Source organism: Myripristis murdjan, chromosome 23 (genome assembly GCF_902150065.1).
Source record: "Myripristis murdjan chromosome 23, fMyrMur1.1, whole genome shotgun sequence".
NCBI classification, from domain to species: Eukaryota; Metazoa; Chordata; class Actinopteri; order Holocentriformes; family Holocentridae; genus Myripristis; species Myripristis murdjan.
This window is the reverse complement of record NC_044002.1, coordinates 18105810-18121352: the sequence shown is the minus strand read 5'-3', so window position 1 is coordinate 18121352 and position 15543 is coordinate 18105810. Positions and strand designations below refer to the sequence as shown.

The 15543-nt window shown below is 40.6% G+C and overlaps 1 protein-coding gene across 1 annotated transcript in view; it reads right to left on the bottom strand.

Moving 5' to 3' along the window:
- The window catches only part of LOC115355477 (mucin-2), a 35026-nt gene that overhangs the window by 12634 nt on the left and 6849 nt on the right, over window positions 1-15543 (bottom strand). The window contains exons 8-31 of the mRNA XM_030046297.1: window positions 14454-14574; window positions 14171-14306; window positions 13995-14072; window positions 13819-13888; window positions 12830-12967; window positions 12087-12236; window positions 11800-11894; window positions 10649-10781; window positions 9741-9984; window positions 9511-9551; window positions 9028-9116; window positions 8584-8738; window positions 8061-8199; window positions 7154-7258; window positions 6588-6782; window positions 6173-6245; window positions 5875-6044; window positions 5084-5240; window positions 4705-4815; window positions 4273-4414; window positions 4078-4106; window positions 1580-3937; window positions 1014-1250; window positions 183-424 (exon numbers count right to left, since the gene is read on the bottom strand). Coding sequence (XP_029902157.1) covers window positions 183-424; window positions 1014-1250; window positions 1580-3937; window positions 4078-4106; window positions 4273-4414; window positions 4705-4815; window positions 5084-5240; window positions 5875-6044; window positions 6173-6245; window positions 6588-6782; window positions 7154-7258; window positions 8061-8199; window positions 8584-8738; window positions 9028-9116; window positions 9511-9551; window positions 9741-9984; window positions 10649-10781; window positions 11800-11894; window positions 12087-12236; window positions 12830-12967; window positions 13819-13888; window positions 13995-14072; window positions 14171-14306; window positions 14454-14574 — 5408 coding nt within the window. The remainder of the gene's footprint in view (window positions 1-182; window positions 425-1013; window positions 1251-1579; window positions 3938-4077; window positions 4107-4272; window positions 4415-4704; window positions 4816-5083; window positions 5241-5874; window positions 6045-6172; window positions 6246-6587; window positions 6783-7153; window positions 7259-8060; window positions 8200-8583; window positions 8739-9027; window positions 9117-9510; window positions 9552-9740; window positions 9985-10648; window positions 10782-11799; window positions 11895-12086; window positions 12237-12829; window positions 12968-13818; window positions 13889-13994; window positions 14073-14170; window positions 14307-14453; window positions 14575-15543) is intronic.

Sequence of the window (15543 nt, the reverse complement as noted above, 5' to 3'; positions counted from 1 at the left end):
CCAGATACCCAGCAAACAGAGGTGTAATCATGACTTGAAATATAAAAATGAGTAGTGTTAAAAGCCCAACATATGAGGTGAAGCTTTGTGATACAGATAACGAAAAAGGTTCAATAAAGCATGTTTTTTTACCTTTGAAATACAATTGTAAATTGTGATAGAAAGTTGCATTATATCTCTACCTGTACTGTAAATGTAGCTGGGTTCACAGTGAGTGTGGCTGTGTTGCCCTGATATTTCAGGATAATGGCTTTAACACAGGATCCTTCGAGGCCAGTCACGCATAGGAAGTTGTCCACGATGACGGTCAGGTCATAATGTGGTGACTGCTCCTCCACCAAGATGTAGGTGCAGCTGTCCAGGAAGTCGAAGCTCACACCCTGGAAGGAGATGTAGTGGGGGTCGCCATATAGATCACACTGACCTGGAAAGTGAAGAGGAATGGATGAAAGGTGAATTTATATGGAGGGAGAAAGATTTGTATGATGCATAATTTTTTGTAAGGAAAGATACATGAATTAAGACTGAATGAAGGGAATTATTAATATGTTCAATGCCACTCTTGGGACTGGTTAATGTTGCGTAGTGTTTGCAGGTATTAAAGAGTTAAATTTATTACTTTTTAAGACCTTTTAAAGACAATTTGTAACAAAATTTAAACCTGATTTTTGGACAAATCATCTTCTTATTCAAATAGGCAAGTAAGGATAACTGTATAAACTAGTAGTATCTGGTCTGATGCAGAGGTAAGTCTTACTTTGGAATATAGCTGGTTGATAACTACATGATTCTATGAACTGTTACTAAAACAGCTAACTACGAATAAAGCTTTTTTTCCACACAGAACAAGCAGAAGAACCTGACTCATTTTGACAATAAATAAATAAATAAATAAATAAATGGAATTAGATCAAACATTCATGTTGAAGAGAAGACCTCATCAATTCAAATTCAAAGGGATAATGAGAATTAGAGACAAAAAGACAAGAATACAGCAGACAAAACACACTTACAGTCACACTTCCACGTTTCACAGCATCCATCCAAAACCTTCACAGCCCGTCCTCTAGGGCATATGGGAACTGTAGGATTTGGACAAACCACTGGAGTCAACTGTATCATCCCATCTGTACAGATCTTATTGAAGCAGTCCTCTGTCCATGTCTCATTGCAATCCCAGCTTTGGTTCCTCATGAGGTCCCTACACTCGCATGGTGGCTGTGTGGTCAAAACCGTTGTAGAGGAAGGACCTGAAGACAAAGTACAGAGAAAAAGATGAAAAATGAATTTAAGGCATTTGGAAGGAACTGGATGTTAGGATAAATTAGCTAATATCACTTCTTGTCTGTAGGTGTATTTGCATGTGAATTCATAAATTAGCTAATATCACTTCTTGTCTGTAGGTGTATTTGCATGTGAATTCATAATTCCTTCATAGTTCATGTACTTGTGTTTGTGGACAGTTCTCCATTACAATGACAATAATACCTCAGCAATACCAGTAGGGGAAATTCCTCTTTTTATCTGGCTCAAGAAGAATTTCTCCTTATAAGAACAATGAAATAAAGGTTTAAAGTACCTGTTGTCAGCACTGTTGTTGGTGGTATAACTGAGGTAGTCGGTTCTTTTGATGTCAATGCTGTTGAAGAACTAGTGCTGGTGAACAAAGTACTCAGCGTTGTGAATAAAGTAGTAAGCAGAGTTGTAGGAGATTCAGATGTAGGTGACTCTGTTGTGGGAAAAGAAGAAGTCTCAGTAGAAGCTGTTGTAGGTTGTGCTGAGGTAGCAGTTGAAGGAGATTCAGCTGTAGTGGGCTCCGTGAACATTGATGTTGCTGTTGCAGCAGTTGTCGTTGCTACAGTAGAAGTTGGTGTCGAAAGTATCGTGACTGATGTAGTAGTATTGGGCTGGATTGAAGTGGTAGCTGAAATTGTTGTACTAGTAGCACTTGTAGTAGCTGTAGTGGAAGGCATAGTGGTTGTGGTTTCTGTAGATGTCGTCGATGAGGTTGCTGATGAGGTTTTGATAGTGGTTTGGGTAGTTGTAGTGGTGGTGGAGGGTGTGGTCGTTGGTAAAGGTGTTGTTGAGGTTTCAATGGTGGTTGGAGCGGTTGAAGTGGTGGTAGATGGTATGGAGGTGGTGGAAGATGTCGTTGATGAGGTTGCTGATGAGGTTTTGATAGTGGTTTGGGTAGTTGTAGTGGTGGTGGAGGGTGTGGTCGTTGGTAAAAGTGTTGTTGAGGTTTCAATGGTGGTTGGAGCAGTTGAAGTGGTGGTAGATGGTGTGGAGGTGGTGGAAGATGTCGTCGATGAGGTTTTGATAGTGGTTTGGGCAGTTGTATTGGTGGTAGATGGTGTAGAGGTGGTGGAAGATGTGGTAGTTGGTGAAGGTGTTGATGAGGTCTCAGTGGTAGTTGGAGCAGCTGTCGTGGTGGTAGATGGTGTGGAGGTGGTGGAAGATGTCGTCGCTGAGGTTGCTGATGAGGTTTTGATAGTGGTTTGGACAGTTGTAGTGGTGGTAGATGGTGTAGAGGTGGTGGAGAATGTGGTAGTTGGTGAAGGTGTTGATGAGGTCTCAGTGGTAGTTGGAGCAGTTGTAGCGGTGGTAGATGGTATGGAGGTGGTGGAAGATGTCGATGAGGTTGCTGATGAGGTTTTGATAGTGGTTTGGGCAGTTGTAGTGGTGGTAGATGGTGTAGAGGTGGTGGAAGATGTGGTAGTTGGTAAAGGTGTTGTTGAGGTTTCAGTGGTGGTTGGAGCAGCTGAAGTGGTGGTAGATGCTGTGGAGGTGGTGAAAGATGTCGTCGATGAGGTTTTGATAGTGGTTTGGGCAGTTGTAGCGGTGGTAGATGGTGTAGAGGTGGTGGAAGATGTGGTAGTTGGTGAAGGTGTTGATGAGGTCTCAGTGGTAGTTGGAGCAGTTGTAGCGGTGGTAGATGGTATGGAGGTGGTGGAAGATGTCGATGAGGTTGCTGATGAGGTTTTGATAGTGGTTTGGGCAGTTGTAGTGGTGGTAGATGGTGTAGAGGTGGTGGAAGATGTGGTAGTTGGTGAAGGTGTTGATGAGGTCTCAATGGTAGTTGGAGCAGTTGTAGCGGTGGTAGATGGTGTGGAGGTGGTGGAAGACGTCGTCGCTGAGGTTGCTGATGAGGTTTTGATAGTGGTTTGGGCAGTTGTAGTGGTGGTAGATGGTGTAGAGGTGGTGGAGGGTGTGGTTGTTGGTAAAGGTGTTGTTGAGGTTTCAATGGTGGTTGGAGCAGTTGTAGTGGTGGTAGATGGTGTAGAGGTGGTGGAAGTTGTTGTCGTTGATGAGGTTACAATAGTAGTTGGAGCAGTTGTAGTGGAGGTAGATAATGTAGAGGTGGTGGGATGTGTGATCGTTGGTGAAGGTGTTGATGAGGTCTCAATAGTAGTTGGGGCAGTTGTAGTAGTGGTAATGGAAGTACTTGTAGTTGTAGTGGAAGGTATAGTTGTTGTGGGATGTACAGATGTTGTTGACAAGGTTGCACTTGTAGTTGAGGCAGTTGTAGTGGTACTACTTGTAGGAGTGGTGGACGGCACAGTTGATGCAGTTGTCGTAGTAGCTGGTGTAGTGCTAATGGAAGGTGTAGTTGTTGCGGCTGCTGTAGTTGGGGCAGTGGCAGCACTTGTTGCAGTGGTGGTTGAAGTTGTAATTGTGGTAGAAGGTAGAGTTGCTACAGTGCTAGTTACAGCTGTAGTTTGCATTGGCGTGGTGGTAAATTCCCTTGAGGTTGTAGACAGTGTTGTTGTCCCAGTCGTCGTTTGTATGGATGTAGGCATCCATAGAGTAGTTGATGTGGCAGGTTCAGAGGGAGTGGTGGTCAGAGTTGGTGTGGTAGTTATCACGGTGGAAGGCTGGCTGGTTGTGCTTGGTGGAGGACAGATGTATTTCGGTGTCTCTGTTCTGAGATCAAAACCTGTAAAGGCACATTTAAAGGTCATTTGAAACACTTACAAATCATGAAGGCCACAAACCTTTCAAAAATATGTGTACAAATATATCTCTCAAGTCATGCCTAAGAAGAAATTTATGGCAAATGATATTATCTATGCTTACCACAGTGGATTTTCCCATTTTCACAGGGGCTGAAAGGATCACATAAGGGATAGAAAGGGGATAGAAGGATGTTAAAACTGTAGAAAGGCATGTTTTTGCTTTGCTGTACTGCTATACTATATTTTCTCATATAAGACAACATCTACCCTGTACATGGAAATGTTGACTTGATCTATTGTGAATGGCTTGTCTTACCACTTCTGACCGCGCATCCTCACCACTGCCCCAGGCTGAATGACAGTGTCATTGAAGTAACAGGTGCAATTGCTCAAGGCGGAACACCTGCCCGTATTTTCATCATAGTATGGTGCCTCTGCTGGGCATCTGGGGTAGCAGCCTTTAGCACAGAGGGACATAGTTTATAGGCTAAGATGGCTGAAACTATTAGACCATACCCAAGACTACAAATAAGCTTCAACAGATATCTCCATTTTGTGGATTTTAATCTAGCATCAGGATTCTCCCATATCTGCTAATTAACCTTTGATTGCTATACTTGTGGCAATGGCAGAATTAGGCACTAACGTTATACACATCATTTAAAAAACAGCATATGTTTCATACTACCATATAGTAATATGGTAGTATGAATATATAATATATAATAATGATAATGAGAAAACTTACCTTCCAGCTTGCCAGTGAAGGAGTTGCTTTTTCCACAGGTTTGGATCTGACCACAAGGCTCGTAGTGCCAGCTATACTGGCCCTGCTCATTGTAGTAGTCACAGTAGACCGCTGATGTTTAAATTAGTAAAAGTAAAATAATTGCACAGGTTCAGTAATAGTTATAATACTTTGTATGTTAATCTTTTTTTTTTTTTCACTGATAATTACAACCAGTTGTTTGTTCTCCAACTTATTGTAAGCTGTCACATGGCACTTCTCACCTCTTATTTCTCCATCAGAAAAAGTTAAACCTCTGAAAGAAACTGACCAGTGACGGACTGCTTTTAGAGGTGAGACAAAGCTGATATTATTTGAAATAAATGGGATTCCTACTTACGACACATGTCAGGTGTTCTCCATTTGACACAGACGTCCTGGTCGCTGCAGGCCTCTGCGTAGGCCGCCACGGCCGTGCAGAAGCCCAGGAACTTCCCTTCAAATTCACAGGAGCATGACTCCAGCACACAGGCCTGGTAGTAGGGCTCCGGGTCCACCTGGGTTATTGGCAGCAGACAGTACCAGTAAGAAAAATAACAGGAGTTTTTAAAGGGTTCAGAGATGGTGTTCATACACCAAAACTGCAACTATTCCATTTCTAAGTGGTTAAAGTCAGATCTTATGATTTGTATCACTAAATTGTTGTTTAGTTTTGTATGGTAATTCAGTTCACACGATAGTGTATATTAATGATCTTTCCTGCAAATCCAGCATGAAACAGGACACAAACTATAGTCAGAAAACATAAAATTAAAATAATTTTACAGGCATATTGGTAAGATGGTTAGTGAGAGGGCTGATTAGCTCGGACATGTTGTATCATTAATGAGCCAATATAACCCATGGGAGAAGTCTCTATTTTTATTGATTTATTTGTGATTCTCCATTGTTTAATGACATTAAAAATTGTTTCCTTTTTTTCTTGACTCCTCCACAGGATACAGAATTACCTACAGAACAGTGCTCCTGTAGCCTTTAGGGTCAGTGTTTTACTAAAAGTTACTTCAGTATGACAGACAAATTTTTAGCCATTGGAACGCACCATATGAATCAAACCCTGGTAGTGCTGGTGCTATGGTAGTGATTCCCATTGAGGCGCCCATAATCTCTCTAATATACTGCAAAGTGTACCTTGAGGTGGCAGTCTTTGAAGGTGTCTCCTTTAAGGATCATACAGCGCCGCTGGGCCCAGGCCGAGCAGTACGAGTTGCGTTCACATGGAAACACCTCCATGGTCACGTCAGAGCAAGGAGGTGTCGTCGTCTTCCAGCTGTTGCCAAAGGCCAGGGGACTGGCCACCGCTAATAAACAGTGGATTTTTATTCATTTTAACCATTGTTCCAACACGATTTTTTTAATCACCACAACAACAATGTGGCCACATCATAATAAAACAAAGAAAAGGCATGGGTAACTAGAAGCCCTTTACCTGTTGAGCCACTTATCTGAAGGTCATTCATCTCATTGGAATCAAAATTCCCACAGAGGCCGCACACTCGGTTCTGAGGGACAAAATATTACAAGATGAATAAAAAAAAAAAACAATTGAAATGTGTTCAAAAGCACCATAAAATTCCAAAACATTAATATAGAAATTAATGAGCCCCTCTTTCTCTCTCTCTCTCTCTCTCTCTCTCTCTCTCTCTCTCTCTCTCTCTCTGTTCTTCCTTCTTTCTCTTTTCTGTTAACTACTTTATTCTGTTAACTATTTTATTTATTCATTGAATAAATAAACAAATAAATAAAAAAGAAAGCCATTTCCCAAGCCTGAGGGTTTTCCTATAGAGCACCCGGTGAAAAATGACCAAATTTGTGAAAGCCTCTTTAACACCCCCACCACTCACCCTCAAGCATGAGACCATCTCTATGGTGACCCTGGTGTGTTTGTCCCAGATGAGAGTCAGGCCTCTGCTGGGTACTGAGATCATTATGTACAGTCCCACAGTGTGTGTGGAGTAAAGCGGTTCTACCCCCGCAGAAATGGCTGTGTGAAGGCGTCTGGTCACCTTCATGTCGCTGAGCGTCAGGGTGACTTCTCCCTGGACGGGACAGAGTAAGACAGGATGGGATGGTATGGGACAGGAGAGGGTGGAAGCAGGGCATGATAAGGCGGGAAAGGATTGCATGAGATGAGATGAGACAGGATGGGGCAAAGTGGGGAGAAATTGGGACCATTGGGACCCCTCGGCACCCAACGGACTCGGATCAGGTATCCACACTTTGTTGTACACCATAACAATCTCTCAATAGTGTACAAGTCCATTTATAGTGATGACTGCATGATAGCAGAAGAGTACAATAAGCATCTGATAAAATTAATGAGGGAATCCATGTATGCATAAACATCTGACTAACAGCTGAGTGTCTAAAAAAGGACGAGGAGGGAATGAAAAAAATAAAAATGATCTACCTGCAGGTCTATGACGATAGCTCTGGAGCAGGTGAGAGCCTCGTCACAGCAGGGCACGCTCTCCACTCTGACAGAGAAAGACCCGAGTCCAGTCCCACAGTCGTCCTGAAGCACAGCAGCACACATACACAACAGACAAGAAATAAATTAAAGGAAACCACATTCAATACAGAGATGATGTAAGGACAGTTAGATATAAACAGCTGACTAGTTTTAAATTCATGACAAAGTGGATACAATTAATTTCCGTGCTCCTTTAGACTCAGAAATGATCATTTTACCTCTGATAAATCTAACCAATTTTGTGTGCATGACAGGGCTTCAACTTATGATTATTTTCACTTTAATCTATCATTTTTGATTAATTGAATTAACCTTTTTCTGTATGAAATGTTAAAAAATATTGACAAATGCTTATCACAAAATTACCAGAGGCCAAAATATCTAAAAAAAAAAAAAAAAAAAGTATTAATTTTGTAACAAGAAAAGCTAGCAGACCTTTGCATTTGTGAAGTGGTGGCCAGTTGTTAAATGATTTAAACCATTAAGCAATCATCAAAATAACAATAGATAGATACTGATAGATACATTTTCTGTTGATGAATTATTTGATTAACTGATTAGTTTTATATTAATATTAACAAATTGTTTTGCCTGTAATTCACACTCATCTGGCCTAAATAAGCATAATAAAAATATGACAGCTACATGTAGGACACATAAAGTAAAAGCATCATAAAACTGAGGCAGCACAGGATATTTTCATGTGCTACTTTATAAATCAAATACTTGAGTATCCCAAATTTTAATGCAAAACTATGGGCAGCTGCAAACACATTCTTTGTGTTTTTCTGCACTTTAATTTTCTGGGTTATGTCACATTTTTAAACCAGCTGTTTTGTCTCACCTCGACTAGCGTGTACTGGCAGTGTCCGTCAAAGCGGTACCATCTGGAGTCAAAGGTCTGGTAGTGTCCGTTGCCATAAACCTGACACTTTCCAGGACAAGGCTTGTCTCTGCAATGCCACTGACCCTGACCGCAGACACTGGGACACACAGAGATGATACACAGATATGAGCCAGACTGGATTTTGAATTTTGATTTTTTATTTTAAAGGATTACATTATTATTTTGAATTGAATTGAATACTGCCTCTCAAATGGTTCTTCAAAATGCAACAATCCAACAACATGTTCATGATGGTTTTCAACCTCCCCATTTTATTTCAAATGTTCAAAGAACCTTTTATTCTGAAAAATTACAAAAGAACCACATGAAGAAAAGGTTCTTTACTGAACCAGTTGGGTCCACAGAAAACTTTCTTGAAAATGATATTTTTGCTAAAGGAACCATTTTTGATGGTTCTTTCAATTACCTTAAGTTCGAATGGTTTGTTAAAGAGCTTCAGCATGTTGGCTGTTTCTCTTACCATGTTTTACAGTTGGTCTTGACGCTCTGTCCTGCACTGAATACTTTGCCGCTGTATACACAGGTGCAATTGTCCCTAAAAACACAGTCTCCATGGTGATCCTCGTACTGGCCGTCTGGGCAGTAACAGCCACTCAAGCAGCTCGTTTTAGCAACCTGGAAATCATAGCAAAACAAATCCTTTGAGGTCAAGGTTAACATTTACTTCCCTGACAGACAGTGAATGCATGTAAAGAAAAAAGACATAATAAAATAAGAAGGACTGCAGCAACAGCTCTCCATGTCACCACAACAAATATATTTAATTAATGCTAATTAAAAATTGCAAGTATAGCTTTATCACTCATATAAAAGGTCTGAACATTTTTTTCCCTTTCAGAAATGAGGAATAACAGCATGATAAGCTCATCTGTTTATGAACATTAAATCATTTCTGTCGACCTACCAGTGGTTTGCTGAGGCTGTCGCAGGTTTTCTGAGCCGTGTTAACAGGAGACTGTGAGCAATGAACACAAACCTTGCCATCCCTGCAACCTGGTGAATACAACAAATCGGATTAAAAAGTAAAATACATCACATTTCAGAATGTTTGCCTTCATATGGCATGACTTAAAAAACAATAATATTATGACAAGGAGTTGCCAGAGGGTTTGCCAAATACTTTTCCACAGGTTCAGCACAGTTTAATGATGCAGTGCACCCTCCATTATTTTTATGGAGGGTGACGCAAAGTGCCTGGGAGTCACTCTGGTTTAAGTTTAATAGCTATATTTCTGTCTCAAATAAGGTAACAATGCCTCTTGTAGAGCTAAAATGACTTCCTGCAATAACAGTGTGAGTTTTCAGTAGAAAATGGGATAAATTAAAGTTAGACATATTTTTATGTGTTCAAGCAGCAGTGGCAGTTTTCTTTTTTCCATATATTTACCACAGTCGCTTGAACAGTGCAGTTCTCCATCCTCACAGCGGCTGCACAAAAAAAAAAAAAAAAAGACACAGTATTTGGTTTGAATTAAAACAACATGAAACAAACAGTGATAACTTCAGTGGTCAAAGATCTACTTAAACTACTTGTGTAGCCAAACAAGGCAATTAAAAATAATGCACTTCTGCCATCCAAACTGAATTCGACAGCAGCTCATCCTCAGTGAAACTCACCACTGTCTTCCATCAATGACAACTGGCCCTGGTGGCATCGTGCCCGACTGGTGGTAACATGGGCACTGTGCCTTTGGGGTGCAGGTGAGCTGTTGGTTCAGGTGAGTTCCCTCTGGGCAGCCACAGCCCTCCACGGGGACATCGTCCAACCCACACCGAGGGTCGGCACCAGACAGGGAGCGACAGGTATGGTTGCATGCCCGCATGTCATAGGAAAATTCTTGGTTGTTTTTACAGGTGACAGCTGGGGAAAAAGCAGCAAGCTTAACATTACACACACTACAGCATCTTCTCATAGTACTAATTGTAGCATTTTCATGTAAATATATTTCTGTTAATTTACAGACACAACAGGAATTCAAGTTGCCCAGTAAATGAAAGCTTTTTTATCTGCAGTATTTGCAGCTCGACTCTTTTGGTGTCATCTAGGTTTTTGCTGACAAAAATCCTTCCATAGAGAGGCGACTTTGATTTATTGGAAAGAAATGAGTACAGGAAAAACCTAAGAAGAGCACTACCTACCGAAACTCAAATTTCATCAGGAGATGATCCAAGGAAAAAGACACCATAACTGGACTGATTACAAAGTAATCAGTGCAAAAATACAACAATTTTCGCGCCAAGAATGTCACCAAAAGTAAGTTTCAAATGTTTTTGAAAGCCCCAGTGATCCAGTTTTGGCTTTTCACACCTCTTGTCATGTGGGACAGTTTGGTGATTGGTCCAGACTGTCAACAAAAAAGTAAAATAGAAGAATGTCGACCAAATGAATTTTGACTGTGCAATAAAAGTAAAGTAAAAGTACCATATAGCTAAATGTGTCCAAATGAAGGTTCAATGGGCAGAAGAGTATAAAAGATGGACAACATAAGCATGTTCATTTTCATTTTTGTTGCAGTTGAACTCACTGCAGTTGGTGACCTTCCTCCAGTCGCCAACTAGAACACCCTGGCTTGCGCAGGCTGTGGCGTAGCTGGCCAAGGCGACGCACAAGCACTGCCTCAGACCGCTGCCACAGTTACAGGTTCTCTGGATGCAAACCTGAAAACAGCAATTCACTTTTTGTCAGTAGGACTCTAAGGACTCTCATTTACAGAAAGAAATAACTTGGAATGGATGTAGTGCACTATGAGAACATTAGTTCTATTAAATATAAAGTAAGCTCATCAGTCAACATGATGAGCTTATTTTGTGGTGGCTACATGATCCCTGGCAGTCACATCTGCTGAAATAGAGTTTAGTTGAGTACATGCTGCATATATTTTCCATTTAAAGAGAAGTCTAAACAATGTGACTTTTCACCCCACCTCTCCTCCACTCTGACTGCCAGTCACACCCATCTCATCAAGGCAACTCTGCTCACCTGCTCCACTCAGCCTGCCACCTCATCAGCCCAACTCCACTCACCTGCTTTCAATCACTGACTGGCTCAGTATAAAGACTCCTGCTCTCCACACACTCACTGCCAGATTGTTCTTCGCTCTCTACATGCAAGACTCTCCAGCACTTTTCCCCGGACTGATTACCTGTTGCTGACCTTGCCTGTCTTTCACCAGCCTACTGTGCCTGAACCCTGGAAACTGCCTCAGCCTTCTGTCCCCGACCACAAGTTCGTCCTTCGCCCTCCTGGTCTCTGTTTGCCTGTCCCTGTGGCTGTTTGGCAAGTTTCTGCTTCATTGCAGCAGTGTGAGTTTTCTGTTCAACTTGCCTGTTGTGTGTGTGTGTGCAATGTGTGGAATTTTTTACCGGCTGGTTTCCCAATCCCTCGCCTGGCTCTGTACCCACTACCACATCAGAAACATTCCTTGTGCGCTGAACTGTTTACTTTTCCTCTGCATTTCTCTGTAACAACTACAACCTTCATTAAAAGTCACTTCCAACGATACCTGTGGTCTGCTGTGCTGCTATTGGGTCCTAAACACACCCGTAAGACCCTTTGGCAATGTTTACACTGACACACAACTTGCACAGTCTTGGGCACAATGTCTGTATAAGATGAAATTCAAACTGCGGAAAGTAAAGACTGATTATTGAGAATTTGGTGTATAATTCTCCTTACTGTGTGGTAGTGCTCAACTGGAATGAGATCATGACACTTGGCAAATATCCCAGTTGGGTCTCGCAACACGGAGCATTTTTCATCTGCAAATATTTCTGGAGAAAAGAATCTTGCATTAAGGTACAGAAAAACATTTCTATGTGAAAATACTGAATAGAGCACTTTTCCTTGTTGCTAAAATATTAAGCAAGTTTGCAATCTAGTGTGCAAATTTCAGTGTTTAACATCATAACATTTCCTTGATCCAATACTGGCCCAGCAATAATGACAAATGATAAATGTGGTACCATTGTCTGCATTGATGCAGGGAGACGGTATGTTCACAGAGCAGGCGCCCACACTCCAGGACACAGCAAAAGGCTGGGCTGAGTTCTCGATAATCCCACTGCTGGTGGTGAAGTCATCTGTGGTGTCAGCATTGTTGTTGCCACAAAGCCCTGCAAAGACAGATTGGAAGGTGTAATCCTGGGTAGGCACTCGCTGAAGCATGCCATAAAGGTCATCCAAGTTTCTATAAACATAATGGGTGACGTTCAAAGCCCACGCAACCTGTCCTGCATTAGTACTCTAATATTTCCAGATAATTCCAGCTCCTCTAGGTACAAAACATAGTTTAATGAAATGTCCACTAACAAGGGAAAAGAGAGATCCTTGTAATGCTATTTCACTGTGTCCTGGATCATGACATTAAAGCAATTTTGTAGTTTTAAATACTGAGAACTGAGGGGAAACAGTGGTAACGGTGTGATGAAACTGAATCCTTAGGGCAGCAAATGTCAGAGGTTGGCTGCTCCTGAACTTCTGTGAGAGCATGTTAGCAATTTAATAAAAATGCCCTAACAAAGTGAAATGTCAGTAATATTATTATTATTATTATTACTGTTGTTGTTTATTTATTTATTTATTTATTTGGTAATGTGTTGAGGAAAAACTGTTTGAACAGCTACCGATGAGTAAACCTAAGAAGAAGACCTTGTCCAAAGCAAATCATGTTTGATCATTTTTTCTCTGTTTGATTTGAGATCCTAACCTGAGATCATGCCTGTGTGGTTTTCAGGTGGGGTGACATAGAGCTGGATCTCAGGAGACATCTGAACTTGGATCTTCATGCCAAAGGACGTTTGGACCTGGACGTACATGGAGGACTGCCAGAAAACCAGGGCATGATCTGACAGGCGACAGAGACAGTGAATGAGAGAGCGGGTGGATGGGTGATACAAGCAAGTACACATGCATTAGAGAAGAGAAGTGGCCACCAAACTTTATTATTTCAAGCACTGCCAGAAAAACATTAGGGGATGTTCAATAAGATATGACCTTGGCAAGAATATCTACAAAAGAAAAATTTATCCAAGTGAATTTGGATGAAATTTGGTGGACAGTGGACACTGAGGATGAGTTGTTTCAGTTTTGGTTATGATCTGGATCTCATATTCTTCTATTTAATGATGTTTTTTTTTTTTTTTATTACTTTAGAACTGTAAATATTATGTTCATGCACCACCATTTATAAGTTGGCTGGCAGACAGATTTATAACCACATGCTATTTGATCAGAAACTAAAACCTAAGGAACAGGTACCCCACACAAACCAGTTGGCATAGGAGTTAACGCCACTATAGGAGGAATTCATCATTAACAGATGGAGTTTGGGTGAACTTCAGCAAATACCCCAGGCTTCAGGAGCTACTTTTGGGAGACGCAAGCAGCTGCACAGAGCAACCTGGCATTTTTGGATGAGAATGGTGAGTGAGGAAAAATGATGTTTTCCTCTTGAGTTATAGCCAAGAAGATTGGTGTGCACAAAAACAAAGATGTCTATGTACTTCTGTAGGAGCTGATGCAAGTTTACATAGATTTACACTGACATTATCCTCTTTGCCTTGCACTTTAAGGCCAAAGCTCATAATAATAACCCACCAATTTTGAGTGAGCAATGTTTATACCGACAAATGTCTTATCATCTTCATGGGATATTTGGGATATTTAGGTCTTTGTCTCCCAGTTTCTTCTCCTTACCAGACTGATGAAGCTCAGCAATCTCCTTCTCATCAAATTTAACCATGTTGTTTGAGAATGTGTAGGTTTCCTGCAAATACAAAAAGTAAGATATAGATTGATACTGACTGTTGCTGCTCAGTGGCTTGACATTTCTCTTATAAATTGATAGTCGAACTCCACAGAAGCCACTTCACCTGAAAAAGCTCAAGGATAACTGTTTTCAGAGACGGCGCCTTTTCAGAAAACTGGATTAATATTGTCCAGTTGAGACCCTGTGTGTGGATGTAAAGGAAAAAAAAATTAAGATTGCAAGCAGGCAAAAATGACTAATGTTATTTAGTGGAACCATTAAAAAAAAATAAAAAATTACCTGTGAGGCCACGTATTCACATTTACCAGGAATGGCATATTGTTTGCCATCAAATGTTGTCACAAACTGCCCTTCGATCAAACACCTTGATGGGCACCAGTTTTCAGAGCATCGCCATTTCCCGTCATGACATACACTGTTGAGAAAAATGAGATCAACTTTATTAATCCCCAAAGGGAATTGAAAAAATTACACACATTGCTGACGCTGCAAATGTAATATGATCAACTAAATTCAAAGTGCAACATATGAAATTAATAGAAAACACTACCTGTGCTCTTACCATGACTGACACTTGGTGCTGCGAATGTCTCCAGCGGCGTAGCTCCTGCCAGCAAACACACAGGGGCAGTCGGACACACTCACACACTGATAGCCGTCTTCATGATCATTGAGCACCTTACCTGCAACACAGTGAAGTAAACCTCTAATCACTATAATATGAGCAAGTATAAGCAAATACAGACAAAATCAGATGTCCACATATATTTGACCAAACACGATATTGTGATGATTGCTGGTTCTTTCATAAAACCAGGATAAAACATCACTTTTGCCTTATGATGATATTATGATAGCCAAAATCCCAGATATCTAGTCTCTTAGCACAATACTGATATAATATCAAAATTTCACACTGCCCCACATTAGCTCTGTAGTCTATAAACTATATTAATTTGTGGTGCTTAATGATGAGAAATGAATCTGCATTTTGCCATGATGCCCATTTTTATCACATTTAATTACAATTTACATTTTAGGTTGACAATCTTGTATACTCTAAACTGTATTTTTCATGTATCTGGATTATGACTGTGGGATTATTGCTAATGCTGAAGGCATTTTGCCAACCTATTCTGACACCTTTACAAACTGGGAAACAAGACTCTACCTTTGCTGTGAAACTGTGGATGCTGAGTAGTCATTTCAGAGTTTTCAGATAAATCATATGAAATCTTGTGTAGCTTTACAAGGCTGTAGTCAGAACCACCTTAGCCAAGTTTTTTTTTTTTTTTTTTTCATTTTGTGTTTTCAATTCAGATGAGTTTCATTTCGTTTCCAGCGAGGGTTTGCTTGTTTCAGTTTTTCGTTTTTGTTTCATTTTTAGTCGTTCTAATAGTTTGATTAGGATTTATTAGTATTCATTCATTTTTTTAATTATTATTATAATATGGAGGGTGTTTGGCAGGGGCAAGATTTAAGAAGTTCAGGTTTCAGGTTTTACAATACAAACCCAACACTTTGACTTGCAGTCATGTCGACATCCAGGTCTCAATAAACATCAACACTAGCATCTCCTCATGCTTTTTGGGGTGGCATATGTGACCAAAATTGACACAGATTAAAACATTTTCTGTTTGTTTTTACTTTTA